The 16638-nt window shown below is 42.3% G+C and overlaps 1 protein-coding gene across 2 annotated transcripts in view; it reads right to left on the bottom strand.

Annotated features, from left to right (window-relative positions):
- Nucleotides 1-3149: 3149 nt before the first annotated feature.
- tbc1d16 (TBC1 domain family, member 16) overlaps nucleotides 3150-16638 on the bottom strand; it is a 28136-nt gene continuing 14647 nt past the window's right edge. The window contains exons 5-13 of one of the 2 annotated variants that reach the window (XM_034088398.2): nucleotides 14561-14755; nucleotides 14141-14288; nucleotides 13843-14007; nucleotides 11924-12072; nucleotides 9346-9480; nucleotides 8213-8399; nucleotides 7447-7626; nucleotides 6440-6586; nucleotides 3150-5360 (exon numbers count right to left, since the gene is read on the bottom strand). In XM_034088398.2, the coding sequence (XP_033944289.1) occupies nucleotides 5067-5360; nucleotides 6440-6586; nucleotides 7447-7626; nucleotides 8213-8399; nucleotides 9346-9480; nucleotides 11924-12072; nucleotides 13843-14007; nucleotides 14141-14288; nucleotides 14561-14755 (1600 nt within the window). In that variant the 3' untranslated portion in view covers nucleotides 3150-5066. The remainder of the gene's footprint in view (nucleotides 5361-6439; nucleotides 6587-7446; nucleotides 7627-8212; nucleotides 8400-9345; nucleotides 9481-11923; nucleotides 12073-13842; nucleotides 14008-14140; nucleotides 14289-14560; nucleotides 14756-16638) is intronic. The other variant, XM_034088399.2, reaches the window with a different exon arrangement.

Genomic DNA, 16638 nt, shown 5'->3' with positions numbered 1-16638 from the left:
ATAACCCAGCGTTCAATACAGGCCTCGCGACAGGAGAGTGGCCAGGCTCCACACTGTCAGTCAGAGGCAGGAGAAGCAAGAGAATTGAGGGGGAGGGCTGTAATTCATTAAGGGGGGCTATTAGGGTGGTAGGGTGTCGTTTCTTGAATAACACATGTAGAAAAGGCAGGCTTTCGTGTGTGTGATGCACTGATACAGAATATTTTCTCCAACACAAAGAGCCTACAGAGAGAGTGCTTTGCGTAGGTGACTGATGGTGTCTGTGGTGCTCATGCCGAATAAAGTTGTAAAACACAGGGGACTTCAGGTCATGCATTTCAGTCACACACAAACGTTTGTACTGTTAAACCACAGATCTTATAAATCATGATAACGTACTAAAACATGATGTAATCTAACTCTGCGTGGAGATAAGCAAAGTGCCTCCAACGAGCAGTAGACTTTACAACAGGGTGATTTAGTTTATGGTGTTCCACGTGTTGCTCCATCACCCACAGTATCTTTCTGTAAATAAAACCGAATTAGACCATCAAACGACGCAAAAAGGCCAAATATTTGAGTAATGCGGAGTGGCGTTTTATTCATTTTCCCCTCCATCTTGTTTTCTGCCATACTAATGCATTAGCCCTCAGTGACGCTATCAATCAGAGGCTAATGGGTTGTAATTGGAGGCAGGCCCCCACATCACAGGCAGCGGGGTCTCTGGATGGCATAATAATCACACGTACAGTGGAGAATTGCTTACAATGGATTAGGTCCCTGGGCGATCTCGTGGTACAGGTTAACATGATTTCCAACTCATTTTCCCATTGAAACCGATAATACTCAACCCCGGCGATGTCTTGCATTAATCAACAAGGTTAATATAGTGAGAGGTTCTCGAGAGATGAGAGAGGAATTAAATGGAGTGTTAGATCAGTCAATGGGAATAAAAATACTACAGCATTTTGAGTCTTTACGTGTGGATCCTTCAGGGACATTTTTTTCAAATTGTGTTTTCCTGAAAACCCTCCGTGAGTAAACCGGAATACCTGCGCCGCCGGAGCCATTCCCCAAAGACGACTGTCAGCCCAAAGTCTTCCTTCCACTTTCAAGCCACCTGACGACGCTGTCTGATGCTATCTTCACACAGCTGTCCGTGACAGTCAGTTGATCGCTGTCAAATGCCTGAGCCATCACACACGTACACGCACGCACGCGCGCACACACACACACGGTTAAAGAGCCACAACAAACAGCAGAAGCTGATAAGACTGTGGGTTAAACTCAGGAAAAACACACCGTCTGCTTTGCTGCTTTTTCTCATGGGAGGCCTTACTGTTTGTCAGAAAACAGGAATGAATATCCCCTGCTGAATTCACACCTCATGTATTTTATCTTTGCAGAGTTAAAGGAAGGCACGCTACAAACAACGTCTTGCTTCATATATGAGATCATGTGTGCCAGTTCTTTGGAATGGAAGTAGAGAGCAGATCAAGTGTTGTAGATGTCTGAAAACATAAAAGTTTCATACAGATGCTCTCTGTTTTCACACATGCTGCAGCTGAGAGCCCAAAACCTATAATGGCTATCAAATTAGCCATTTAGCGAGTGAAACCAGAGCATTTCTACAAGCTAGGTAACCACAAACAGAGACAGAAAGAAATCATTGAGGCTAATTTGACACTATTAAAAGTATTTTATCAGCAACTGAATCCTTTTTTATATATGTCTACTCCTTGCTGCAGAACATAACTTGTGCAATTCAAGTTTTTCGCTTGAATCACTACTTAGGCTAAAACAATGTAGGACTCACAAATATAAGAGATGGGGTAAACTAAACATGAGAAAGTTCAACAAAACGATGAATCATTATTACAGCTGTGCGTGGATTTCAGTGCCTGTACATGATAACAGTTTTTACTCGTTATGTCTTCTCCAGTACATCAGTTTTGTGCAAACACACCAGTGGTTTCCTGCTGACCTGCTGGAAAACCAGAGTAAACAATTCCAGGCAATTGAAAACTGCCATACATCGTGTTTCCACACTTTCTAGTCAAACTGGTTTACAGAGCATCAGAATGTAAAAGCATGTTGTTGTTCATTTAAAAAGGGGAGAAACCCTCAACTTGATTTCACACGTATAAGATGTCAGCATGATATACATCCTGCAGCTGTTTGACTTCCTGGTCAGAGATGTTTGAGATACATTACTGACATTGTATATCTCAAACAGAAAATCTATAATAGGATCACCAAGTCTTAATTTCCAGTTACTGGAGATCAATATTTGTTTTTACTTACTGGCTTTGCTGTCCTGATATTCCATTAATGTTTTTCAGTTGTATTGATGGATACAGTAAAAACAACGTATGACTGTATGGAGATTATAAGCATAGCATTTATCCAGAAGCAAAGTAGGTCAAGTTGTTTTACCAAGTATTATTATTATTTTATGAATGTCTGCAAAAACAGAAACTATAAACACCGTCATTTATCATAGCTTTCACTCTTTAAATAATTTACTATAGAACCTAACCATTTACCGCATTTCTACCATGACTGATATTTTTTCAATAAATGCATCTAATTTAATTTCATAAATCATTTTGATTATGACCTTATTTTGTCTATATTAACCTTAATATCCATGTGTTTACTTCACAAATAACAAAACAATAGACAGACTTCCATTACTGGATCAGTGTTGTTTAATGATGAAAAGCATTGGTGGTGGTTCTGTAAATCCCAGCAGAAAAGCATTTATAAATCAAATGCTTGGTACGTTTTGTTGTAAAACATTTGATGCCTGTGTTTTCATTAATACCAACCATAAGAATAGGCTCTTTTTTCTCTGAGATGTGTACAGTAATACATCAACATACCACAGAGATCAACAGCAACATTGTACATTCAGTGACGACTGATAACACCCCTTTAAATAGGAGTAGTCATGAAGGAGGCTCGTGATCTACGGTGCCTTTGCAGACAATGTGATTTCAATCAGGATTTGAATAAAATGCATGAACACACACACACACACACACACACACACACACACACACACACACACACACACACACACACACACACACACACACACACACACACACACACACACACACACACACACACACACACACACACACACACACACACACACACACACACACACACACACACACACACACACACACACACACACACACACACACACACAGTGCATCTCTGACTTTGCTCATTTGACTGGAACCGCCCAATCTTTAAAACTCTGTGTGCATTTCCAGCAAGCAGCTGCACATGATAACTAATGGGAAACAGGAACAGTTATGAATGTCATTTGCAGAGACTGCTTGCTGAAAGAGAGCAAGAAACCACAAGAGAGACAGAGAGAGGGGGGGGGGTTGCTGATTGAAGGTCTTAATGTTACATTTTAGCAGCAATTTGAAGATGTTTTCAGCCCCAGGAGTGTCACTCAAAGCCTCGGAGGTGAGACCATCTTTACATCTGGGACTTGCAGATCACAGAGGCAGGATGCTGATCACTTTGTATCCCTCTGTGAAGCTGACATCGTCCCTTTCCCCTCTGCCCCATTGTATTTCTCTAAAGAGTCCCAATTTTTCTTCTCTTCTCCCCCCTATGATCACAGCTGTAATTAAAGAGACTGGTCAGGGGGGGGGGCACTACGGCTGTTCTCCAACTCATTACCAGATGTTTGGAGGTCACTCCAGTTTATACACACACTCGCTCTCTCACACACACCGTACAGTTTCACTCTGGTGAGTGAGAAGAAACACAAAAAGCGGATACATTCATGTGGACTGATTCGGAGTGCTGATAGTGCTTTGTCATTCGTTTTTCAGGTGAGAGTGGAGAGAACACTGAAGGGAAACAAAAACACTGTGCTGTCAATTTTTCACAAGCCTTTCTAAAAATGAAGAAAAGTCTTCGAGTAAAACACAAAGCTGTCTATTTTTCTGTCAGGATAAAAACATGATCTATTCTTTCTTTGGCTGACAGCGCTGTCATATCAACTCTATAAATAAACATTGATTGATTGAATTCAATACCTCAATACGCTTGAAATGATATCTCACGGTGGTAAATGACTAAGCTCCTGTCTCAACAGGTAGCGAGAACCTTTGTGTCTAACTTATCAGAAGGAAACAAATGCCTGGCTTCCTCCTGCCTGATGGGAAAACTATTTTTTAACGGAGTGATACTATGAGAATGTTCATTTCCTTAATCTGATAGGAAAGAGGATATATGCAGGGCCCTGTCATGATGCGAGTGTTTGTCATGTAAACACATTCTTACCTCTGTTTTGGGCTTGAGTGTTTTCCATCAAACAAGCTGTGCCCTCTATATGTCGAGGAGTTGCTCATGCAAGGCTATAATATTGCTAAATATTTTTAATTGCTGATATAAACACAAACATTCACTTGTTTAAAAACGAAATTAAACAAAAAATGTAAGTACCATTCATTTCTTATAATATAATTTGTAGGTCAACCCCTCTTTGTTAGCACAGAGGGTGTGGATGTCTTGTTAAAAATGTCCTGCTCAGACTCGAGATATGCACATGTAATTTGATATTCACACAAGTATTCCATTGTGAGAACATTTTTCATAAATTCAAGTTCAAGTCCTGTGAATGAATCTCCAGTTACATTTGACCCTCGGTCAGAGCAGTCCGCACGATTTCAGGCCGCTTGCCTCAGACCCTGATGTGACCCCTGCCCACAAAGCCCATGGAAGTTTGCCAAGCCAGCAGCAGACTCAAACCTGAAGTTGCCCCAGAGCAACATTTCCCCGGTGATTGTCCATCCTGCTCCAAGAGGAGAGCAGCCCGTCCAGCAGCAAACCGTCCTCATCGCGGAATCACGTGATACTGAACGATGCAAATAACATTCTGGTAAGGCAGGGTTCAACATTGCACCACATGAAAAGTGACAATCATCCTCAGTAAGATTGTAGAAGCAGGGACTTTGGGGGAGAGGAGTCAGAGGGAGGGACAAATTGTTCCAGCAGATGGATCCAAACCAACGTGAGGCAAAGATCAGCCAAACTCCCCAAAGCCCCTGCCCTCAGGACTGTTTCCGGAAGGTGAAAATATCCCTGGTTTTGGAGATTTTTTTGCCCTCCGGCGTGGGGGTGTGGTTGGTTGAGGGCGAAGGTGTGATTGAGAGGGAGGGTGAGGAGGGCTGGGGGGTGGAGGTGCCTCCATAGGGGCAGCTCTGTGAGTCCAGGTGTTCACCAGAACACTCCACAGTGGGGATGTAGCGGCTGTCCCACATCCCCGGGCCACACAGTTTACAAAGGTCGTGTAGGCTGCAGGGGATTCTGGGTAGCAGGCGGAACTGGTAGAGGAGGCTGCGGGCCTGGAAGCGCAAGGGCAAACATGTCAAAATGAAATAAAATATGTGAAAGAGTGAAAGGAACTTTGTATTGACAAGAAACACAGTCAGGGAATGCTAAACAGTTGCTGATATCACAGTGGAGAAAGCTTTAGATTAAAACAATACCCTTGAGTCTGGTAACAAAACAATGTCAAGGTCAGCGAGCTAAAAAGCCAGCGTGCATCGGATGCAAAATCTCAGGCAACAACAAAAAGGATTCACGCCAGCTGCATGCTAACGTAGCGCACTGCCTGTGGTTGCAGCCGTACACACACAGCATCCATAAACATGAGGCACTGACACAATAGCAGGGATGCAGGTCATAAATCCTCTGCATGGCACGGCCGCATCCCATTCGGCACCTCGAGGCCTCTGCAGCAGGTTACAGTATGTCAGAGGCGCTCTGCTGCAGCGCTAGGGAGGGCTTCTTGATGCAAAGACAACACTGTGTTTTGATCAATGTAATGCAGCCGTCTGGGAAACATGGTCATAACCACAAATGATTTGAATAGTTAAGGATGAGATGAGGTTAAATATTCCCGTAGGAATTAAAGAGAATGAATGGGATCTTATGGGAATCGCTCTGGCACTATTTACCATGTCATTAACCATGTCATATGCAAATTGAAATAATATACAATATCTAACGCAAACATAATCAACTTCTTTGACAAATCTATGAATGCGTCACAATGTGAAACGAGCCACGTGGTGAGTTACCTAGGTAACAATTTAACTAAACCTGAAAGGTACTTTAAAACCTTGTGACAGCAACATTGGCTGTTTCTCAATGTCGTGTTAAAAGAGAAAACTCATTTATTAAATAAATGTTTTACCATAAAAAAGTAAATGTTAAAGGAGAATGCACTCAGAGGGATGTACATTTACTGAATTTATTTTTAAGGTGATGATAGAAAATTCCAGAGCCTAACTTCCCCTTGACATTTTTCAGAAATTATGCAAACATTTTGTGGACATTTGGTGGAATTTCTCTGACCCTTTGCAACCCTATACACAGGTGACAATAAGCGGGAAAACCCAGAGCGTTTACTGCTGTTTACCTTGCGTAACACCAGCTCTCCATTCATGTGCATGGAGAGGTTGCTGAAGTGGAGCAACATTTGGTCCGTGGCGAGCTGCTGATCTGACACATCCTCCCCGTACAGAACAATGATGGCCACACACAGGAACAGGTGGAAGTAGTCTGTCTATGAAGAGAGGGGGAAATGTTAGTCAGCAAGTCAATACTGAAACACGAATGCAGGAATATTTGCAAATTCGCCGTTTTTTTAAGCCCTAATGAAAACATGGTTTCCGATCTCTGGATTGAGTTGTGACCTTGCTGTGGGGTACAATTTCAAATGTACCATCTGTAGAGGAAGGACCAAAAATAGTAGCACACAATTCAAATCCACCAAGAAACCCAGTTCAAGGGAAATGCAAATTATGAAGGTATAGTATTTGGAATTTTAAGTTAACAACAAATGAATTGATGTCTTCCATACACAGAGAAATTCTTGCTTCTAAACCGAGGTTTTTACTCTGCTATTTCCTCTACCAGCACTTGTAGCTAATAATCATAACATCTAGAAAAGATGGCATGCAGCAGGAAGACTGATATATTCTGTATCATATCTAAGATTATTGAATTGATAACATTTGTATTACTTTTTACAATATTCATTTGTAAAGCTGGGAGGCCATAAGGACATTTGAAATGTTTCTTTTTCATGTGAACAAAATCAATATTTGATATTATATATGTTGAATCTCTGCTGAAAGTATTACGTATCACTGTTGAATTAAACCTGTAAACCCCTTCAAAACCAAGGAGTAGTATGACAGGTTTAATGTATTTAGGAGGATTATTATAGTCTGTAGAGACAGGCTTTAAAGGGATAACATGGGATTGTTTTTAAATGGCAAATTTTATTTTAGCTGCATGCTTCCTGGAAATCATGAACAAGGTGACACTGTAGTGAAACAGTCGCAGCCTGTTTTCTCGTTTATGCAACGTTTTTCTCACAAACTTGTGTATGCAAAGGAGTCGTTGAGACTTGGCCCTGACCTGGTAGTGAGCCCAGCAGGCCTCCCACATACGCAGAGCCTCGGTGTCGGGGAACTCTCGTTTGAAGCAGAGCAGGATCCAGCGGTGGCAGAAGAGCAGCTGCAGTCCGTCCTCCCCCAGCCCTGTGAGGTGCTGGTGGAAGCGGGGCAGCATGAGGCGCAGCAGCTCCCGCAGGTACATCTGGAGGAGGATACACACTGTCTTACAAACGTGTACATTTCTAGTGAGATATTAGTGGTCTTCTGTACTGGGATTATGCTTCTTCAGGATGCACACGTTCGATAGATTTCTTTTATACTTGGAATAGATCGGGGTTTGGTGTATTTGTCAATGTTAAGAAAACAACAATGAAGAAAATGTTGCTTTTTAAACTCGGTAACAGTGTCACAAATGTAAAACAAAATCTGGATTTATCAACATCAAAGTCTGAGACAATGATCCTTATAAGTATCGGTTCATATTAATGTTTAGTTCATTTGAGCTTGAAACTAACATCGGTGCACAACTTCAGAGATTTAAATTAATATTCAAAATGTTTAGTGTTGCATTTTGTTGTACACCTTCACACTGCTGACCAATTACAGACTGACGTTGGTTAACGTGGGATTGTCGGTTTTAGTACAGAAAGAGAATCCGGACACAGATGTTGGATTTAGAAAGCGGACTTGCACTTCAGATGGACTTTACTGCTGCCTGTAAGTGTATCTCAACAGAAGAGTTACTCCGTCTTCCTTCTACTTATATTCCACAATCTGACACATCTTACCAGCTGCCTCTCCATGTCTTCATCCCGCGGCGAGCTGATGAAGATGGTGTTCTCCATGAGGCCGACGAAGCACCAGAAGGTGTCGCTTTCGTCCTGGATCTCAGTGAGCAGGGGGGCCACCAGGTCCGACATGCCCTGGCAGTAGCCCATGTCAGGATTAAACACTGCATAGTTGAGCAGAATCCGCCTGGGTCAAACACAGCACAGAAACACCTTAGAAACATCTCAGCAGAAAACAGGACATCCAATCCCGTGTAGCAACATAGTGTCATAAACATTTCACATCCCTCCCATAGAAATGTTCACGACCCTGCAGCCAAACCACTAAAAGCACGGTCCCGCCCAAACACTGAATGATCCAGCATGTGTTTCTGCATTGCTGGTAATTCCCAGAAAAGCATGACAAGCCCTTCTTAAGCGGTTGCTATGCCAACTCTTCTGGTAACCAGGGACCTAATTAATGATTTGTTTAATGTATACAGGACCTACTTTGAAGTAAAGTTCCCTGGCAGTCCTTGTGCATTAGTAAGGATTGTAGAAACCAAATGAAAACCCTAAGGACTTGTTTTTATTGTTATCAGTAAAAATAGATGTGATTTGGAGGGGTTTTTGGGGAAACACACATAGATTATGTGTTTGGAACATATATAAAAATATCAGTATCTAAAGAATTACATGCTCAGACCAAATGCCCCAAAGTTATCCGTGACATTTCCATACAATAGATATGAGGTGTCGGATGAAGCATGAGATAAGTGCTGTGCATCTGGACCTGTGCTGGGATCACCCGGCCCCAGAAGCAGCGTGAGACATAATACCTAGACAAATACCAGGAGCCTCGATGAGAGTCACTAAACTAATATGCTATTTAAATCCTCTTGCTCCTCGTTTAGAAAAGCCATTAGCTTCGAGTATGCATCAAAAGTGCTCAGACGGCTTAGTCAGAGTCAATAAAGCATGAAACTCATTTGCGGCTCCCCTCGGGTTCAGAATATGAAATGAATAGGTACGCATGAGCGTTGGGCTGAGGAATGGGAATGATAAGGATGGATTGAGGGAAGGTGAAGGCACGAGAGACAAAGATAGAGATCATGAGTGGTAAAAAGGGGGGAAATGAAGAGAAGTGGTCTGACCTCATGATCTCCACATTGGGGTTATTCTCTCCTCTGAAGAATTGGTTGCTGCGGTCTGTTCTCACCACGTCTTTATCCACCGTGAACTGGACCTTTCTCCAGAACTCGCTGTGCTCCTCCGGGCTCATGGACAATCTGAAAGATATGCCAGGCGGTAATGGACAAATTAGATGCAAGAAATAAAATAAAGAAGCCCTTCATTAACTAGTTAAACTCAGTCAAGATAATTTTAAAGGACAAGAACAAGAATGTTAAAGATTTACTGCGCCCTCTTAGGAAATGAGGGTAATTACAAAGAAAAGAAATCTAATAATCTTTACCTCAAATGTTACACTGGTGTAAACACTAATGGGTAGATGCAAATGAGCCGTGGGGGTGGGCAAGCAGTGGACTGAAGGGGTATTTCAGCCCCATTGCTCCATTGAGGATAAAACCACAACAATAAAACACCCATCCATCCCTCTAAGAGTTAGGAACTATATTAGCCATGTACTCTCACATGTACTCAAGTCCTAACAAGCAGAGGGGATTTAATTAACACTGTTTGTTTTCCATGTGGCCCCACCAGGAATAATGAGTGCACACCTGATGCAACGCCACGCAACTGTTTAGATTCAGCGCCGTGCCCCCCCCCCCCCCCAACACCTTTCTATCTTTCTCTCTGGAGGAGGCTTCTCAGGAGTTCAGAGCATGTTTTCATCATGTCATATGCATGAGGCTGGTGTGGTGAAGCAAAACTGCAGCCGTGTTAATATTAAACATGAAGCATGATAGTTTTAGACGGTACTACTGCTCTGGACTATTTGCTATTAATTTAGTTGTATTCTTATAGGGACAATAATATAGCATGGATCAATACCAAAGACAAAAGCATTTATAGAGTAAGTTAGTGTGCACTGTAAAACCCAGATAATCCCTTAAAATGGACACATCTCAACAAGGAAATACACGGAAAACTGCACAAAGTAGAAACAATTCAATCATTTTTTCCAAGTAAGGAGGCCAACATATTTGTATTCCAGCTTCTCACAAAGAAAAACTTGCTGTCTGTTCTGAAACCTGCATTTCTTTGCATTTTCACCATTGGTCGGACAAAACAAGATTTTTTTTAGTTACAGACCAAATAATGAATTGAGTATATAAAGAAAAGGACTAAGGAAAATCATTGTTAGCTGCAGCCCTGGTCTGATCATATGTGAAGTTGTGTCTTTGAACAAAGAATATTACTGACGGCGAGAAGTTAACTTCCTTATCTCTTCCAAGAATATTAACCAAAAATAGAACAAGAATGTGAGTCACTGGTGCAGCAACATGAGATATAAACATTTCCTCTTCAAACCAGCCAGAGATGAATTTTGTTACGAGGTAGATTTTAAATCTATTATTAACTTAAGAGAATTTCAACTTGCAGACACCCATACATATAACTACCAGTGTTTGAGTGCAAGTATGGATATTTAAAGGCCAGACAACACGGTAAGTCTTCATGCCATACCTGGTAAAGGTAGTAGATGTAGAAATCCAGCTAATGTATGACAGTATAAGATAAGATAAGATGGACCTTTGGTATATATAGTTGTGTGTTTGTTAATCAAATTATAGGATTTAATTAGCTTTTAGTGTTAGAAGTACTACAAACTTGGTTGTAAACGTATATATTACTGTAGGCCATTTATATTATAAAATAATTTAAATGCCATCATGCCTCAGTCTATTACATTTTTCTAACAATGTGCCACAAGTTCTAATGACAATTATTGCGGAAAGCCAATAAATATACTTACTAAAAGGCTTACTTGCAGTAGCTGCATTGATTCCCTTTGCAGCTGCTAGGTTATTAAGGCGAAGGGAAGGACAGAAGGTGAGGAGACAAGGAACAAAACCGTGGCCGTGTACCCTTCCTCCTAATGATCCACCCATGGCCCCGATGGCTGTTCTAGTGAAACAGGCTTTAAAAGGAATCCACATCAAAGTCAGAACATGGGCTTTAATTACCCGACTTTCGATAAGGCCTTTTGACGTATTTAAAATGTTAATAGGCCGTACAGAAGAAACCTGTCCAATTATCATTTGCATTACAGACAGAGCAGCAGAATATGTGAAAATATGTGCACACTCAACCTTTGTTTGATGGGTGAACACAAATAAAGATTTAAAGGAAGTGTGTGTGTGTGTGTGTGTGTGTGTGTGTGTGTGTGTGTGTGTGTGTGTGTGTGTGTGTGTGTGTGTGTGTGTGATGAATATGATCTGATAACCGCTGACATGTTTTCTCTCCAGAGACCTTTTTATTTCACACCCGGCACCTCCCCTTAACACTTCGCTGATTGTGCGTATTGATTGCTCAGCGCCTGCGATGAGAAGCCACAACAGACTCACATGTGGTTCAATGTTTGACTGACTGAGCGTTTGGCAGCCGATACTGCTGCCATGTGACAGTCAACCTGTAGTTTCACAGTGTCACGGATACTGCTGTTTATTTTGTGTTAATTGATTTCTGTAACGTCACATAAACCCTAAAATAACCTTCATTTTGGGCCAGAAATGTTGTCAGAATCCAGGAAATCTATTTCTAGCCCACCTTCTCTGCTGGATGTCATGGTAGTGGGTGCGTTTTTGCAGCCTCCAGGCCTCTCTCTCCTGGGAGGTGGAGTCATAGCTGTAGTAGTGCAGCAGGAAGGGCCACACCTCGCCACGGATGGATGGGTCGATACCACCGAAGAAGATGGCCTGGTGGAGAGTGGGAGGCGAACAAATGCGGTGATTACGAAAGGGCAAACAGGGGGCACACAGGGACGGATCACTTCAAATAAGATATGCAGAGAGTGGTGTCGATGACACAGCCTGCCCTCAGCTGTCATCTTACAGAACTACATCTGATGTCTCATAAGTGTAACGATACGCTGAGACAACGATACTTTACTGTCGGATAAAGTCGGAAACTGGTCTTGCATCACAGCAGCTCCATTTGCAAAATCAACACGGAGAATTATTAAGACAGGAAACAAGGGAAGAGACATTTAACATAACATTACAATCACTAAAAAACATATTTTCAAAACCCTTTAACATGGATTGGATCTGGGATTTGATTTTAAGGATTGACTCGTGCAGTGCTTCAGTCTAACATTGTGGAATCCTGGGACCCTGTATCTCTGATTTGATGGCGACAATTATTTATTTGCTGTTCAACACATGGTTGGGATCAAACACAATGTTGTTGGCAAGCCTCAGTATGTTAGTATTGTAGGCAAAGGGTTGACATAACATCTTTGTGCAGATTTTCATGTGGTGGAGCAGTTTCATCTAGCAGTGAGGAAACACTCGTTTTGCAATACACTCATAATAAAGTCAAAAACAGGTGTTGCAAAACGCTGCAAAACCGAAACTCCTGTAAAAAAAAAAAGACACTGTATATCTGCATGTCCAGCGAAAACACTGCTCTCCTGTTTCTGCATTTGGGTGTTTACAGAGGAAATGTTTTTGGTCACAGTCTAACTGCCACTGAGTCATTTCAGTAAGACAGTAAACCCTCAATTGAGTCAATCCCAGAGAACACAGATGACTCAGAGGGGGGGCATTGGCCAAGACAAACCATCTCATTATTAAAAGACCAGAGTTGCTGATTCAAACCGAAAGCTATACACCGTAGGCTTTACTTTCAATATTACTTTCAGTGAGTGGGAAGCTTGACTGCATGGAGAGCAGCCGGTGAGACCATTTGCTTTCGAGGTGATGAAGTAGGATTGTAAAACGTGTACAGAAGGAAGTATCTCCTGCTGTGATACAAGTCAAACATATATGGGTCGCTCTCTATGGTTTACCCAAGGTTTCAGTCATTTTGGCAGTAAACATTTGTTGTCAGAGGCTTATGCCGCAACAATGAAGCTATGGATAGGCCTTTTGTGTGCCACATCAAATAATGCCAAAAAGCACAGGCAAATCAAAGTGAGTTTCATTATGTGTGGCATTAGCAAAAAAAAAGCTGTACTTCAGAAAATGAAAGAAGAGTCTGTGACGTCTTTGAAGTGCAGCTTGGGGGAATAAACAATGTTACACTTGGAAGTAATATTATTTACACGAAAAGCCGCATTCATTTGTAAAAGTATGGCAACAAATTAAAGGCTTTTTTGGCTTTTGATCTTAATATTCACCAATAGTCTATGTACACATTTATTATTTGTATCTACCTATTTTTCTTAATTTTTTCTATTCGTAGTGATCTTTTTGACTTGCTGACATCTTTTATTTTTGTCATTATATTTTACATCCAACTTTTGTAGAAAGTATGCAATTAACTTTTGACATGATTAGAAATAGTTGAAAAAAAGAATTGAATGCGTATTGTGATTCTTAGTTAAGTTAGTTAAGCCGTCTACATTACTCAATTTCATGGAAGCAATGGTTGTCACGGTTTATTTAATCATCAAAGGCTATTGAACCTGTAACAAAAATTGTAATTATACATATTTTTTAAAACATGCAGACCCTAAGACAAACCTTGCGTAGCTTATACTCCTCCTCCACCTGGCCACTGTGGTTGAGGTGACGTAGCCAGGTGGTGACTTCCAGCCGTCGATAGAGCTTCTCCTCGGGGTGGGTCTCAGCCGAAGGCAGGGTGGGCCTCTGGATGGAAAACTGCATGCAAGATTTCTCATTTGCCACCTGACAGAAGAAGAAGGAAATGAGCAAAACAAATGGGCACAGAACCAAAACATGAGCACACAACTAAGAAAGAACACCTGAACAATTCTTGATACAACCAGATGCTAAAAAGTATTTTGGATTGGAACCCGACCTGGTCTTTGAGCTGAGTTTCCCTGCAGCACTTCCACTGTTGGAAGACCTCACACAGCTTGTCCAGGCCAGCATGATGAAAGTGGAGGATCTTATATTGGCTCTCTCTGCTGGCGATCACCAGCTGGCCACTGGTACACACTTCATCACTGCAAAGGCATCAAAAAGAGATTCAGAACAATCAGAAAATAGGATTCACAAAAGAAAGTCAAGGAAGGGGCTTAATAGGGCAGTAACAGACATATTTAAATACAATTACGCCATTGTGTTTCATTACTTAACTTAAATCTAATCGTTTTCCCCTTATTTTTATAAAACAAACCGACACCATCCTGAAACCCACAAAAACCGTGTGTTCTTGCATAGTAGCGCAAAAAGGTGACCCCCACATGACCTCCGTGACCTTTGCGCCCCCTGTTACCTGAAGAAGAGCCTCAGTGACCTCATGTGACCCAGGTCCACCCTGAAAACACCACACAACTGCTCCAGAGCCAGCACCTTCTGCTGCTCCTCCCACCGCACGGCCTGCGATTGGCCGCTGCTCTCGGAGGGGGCGTGGCTGTCCACACTGGAGGCGGAGCTTAACGAGTGGTTCATGGACTCCTCACAGAGCTCCCTGATGGAAAAAAAGAGAAAGGAGTTAGGATTTCCTGATTTAATTTGTATGTGATTTACTGCGCGAAAAGGAACCGAGTCATGCTTCTCATGAAATCCAAAGGAAAGAGACATTGTTGTTTAAGCCCTAAAAATCTCTCTTATCTTGTGCCTCACATTCAGAAACGGGGGCTTTTTCTATGTGTAACATCGTTAATAAATATTATGTAGACAGCGACCAGCGGTGTTTAGCCCAGGGATAATTGTGCATACATATAGCTCAGCTCTGCCCTGTTGTTTTGTGTCTCAGTATGGTTCCACCATGAGGCTGAGAATGGGAGGAATGCATGGAGGCTTCTGAGGACACACACTTACAGACATACACTTACACACATACACACAAGGAAGTCTGTACACACACAAATCATACTGTCTTCCTTCCAATTTCCCCTGTCATTCCCCCATGGCCAGCATGTTGTTCCCGGCACTGAAACCTGAGCCGAGGGTTTCTCTGCTGCTGGACGAGACACACAACTGTGCACACACACACAACCTATACACATTCATGTCCAGAGGAACACACATATGCAACAAAACTGAAAACGGACAATGCTGACAAACACCTAGGTTTTTCTAGCTGGCAAGTTAAAACACACACACACACACACACACACACACACACACACACACACACACACACACACACACACACACACACACACACACACACACACACACACACACACACACACACACACACACACACACACACACACACACACCCCCCCCCCCCCCCCCCCCCCCCCCCCCCTGCGTGGGAGGCAGGGCCCAGTCTAATCTATTACAATCTGAATCAATCATGTCTGGCTAATCATTTCCCCGTAAACAGATGGGAAAATAACAAGGCCGATCAATCCAAGCTGCACAGTTTCCTCTGCTATCTTCTGATTTACTGCTCTCTGTCTCATGTATCACGCCACAAACCAGACGGCAGAATACAAGCAGAGTGCAGAGAGGCACAGAAGGCTCTGGTATGGGAGGCAAACTGAAATCCATTTTAAAGACTACTGTACTTGCTTTTTTATAAATATGATGACCGTAAAGTTCAGAGTGTTAACAAGGCCTTCGAGGCCATTTACATAATTCCCTCCATTCTTTCTGCACGCTTAGCTTGAAAGGACCATCAATATTTCCCTGCATATAAATACAAATGCAATAACCATGGAAATTGTGGTGAGAAACAAGACTCCTGCTATTCTTGCTGTGCTGCATTTAGGCGTAGACTCATAACAAGCGATTAACAACGTGTGTCAGTGTCAACAGCTTCATTCTGCTCGTGTTCTGTAGGCGGCAAAAACAGGCAGCAAGTCTCTGTACAGAGAGAACATTATGTAAACAAGCTGTTTTGATGGAGTCAGCCATGTCCCACCAGGCCAAGGTGAGATCAAAACTGCCCCGAGGCCCTTATAACACCTCTCTCCTCGTACATGAGGCTTTGCCCTGGGGGAAGGTGCTGCCAGGTCACCCTGAGAACCAGGACAGAGGGCTGTGGGCCTCCAGGGATCCCATCCCAGGCCCTTCAGCTAATCCCCAGGGAGACGAGGGAGGGGTGAAGAGGGTGGTGTGGGCTCTCTGCAGTGCACACTTTGGAAAGTGGTCAGTACAGTCAGGAGTTTGAAAAAAGGAGAAACACATCTGACGCTGATTTTTGTGATGTCGTAATACTCCCAGAACCAAAAACAGTAGCACGCATTAAATTGATGTATGTCTCCACTAGAAAGGGGATTGGAAGATAAATGTGAAGATTATTATAGTGCCTATAAAAAGGACTCGGTTTTATTATTTACTACATGGACTCCGGATACCCACAATCAGTTCAAACGCCCTGACAATACAGATGATCCA

This window comes from Pseudochaenichthys georgianus, chromosome 8 (genome assembly GCF_902827115.2).
Source record: "Pseudochaenichthys georgianus chromosome 8, fPseGeo1.2, whole genome shotgun sequence".
NCBI classification, from domain to species: Eukaryota; Metazoa; Chordata; class Actinopteri; order Perciformes; family Channichthyidae; genus Pseudochaenichthys; species Pseudochaenichthys georgianus.
Note: the sequence above shows the minus strand (reverse complement) of the source record. Positions and strands in the feature narration are given on the sequence as shown.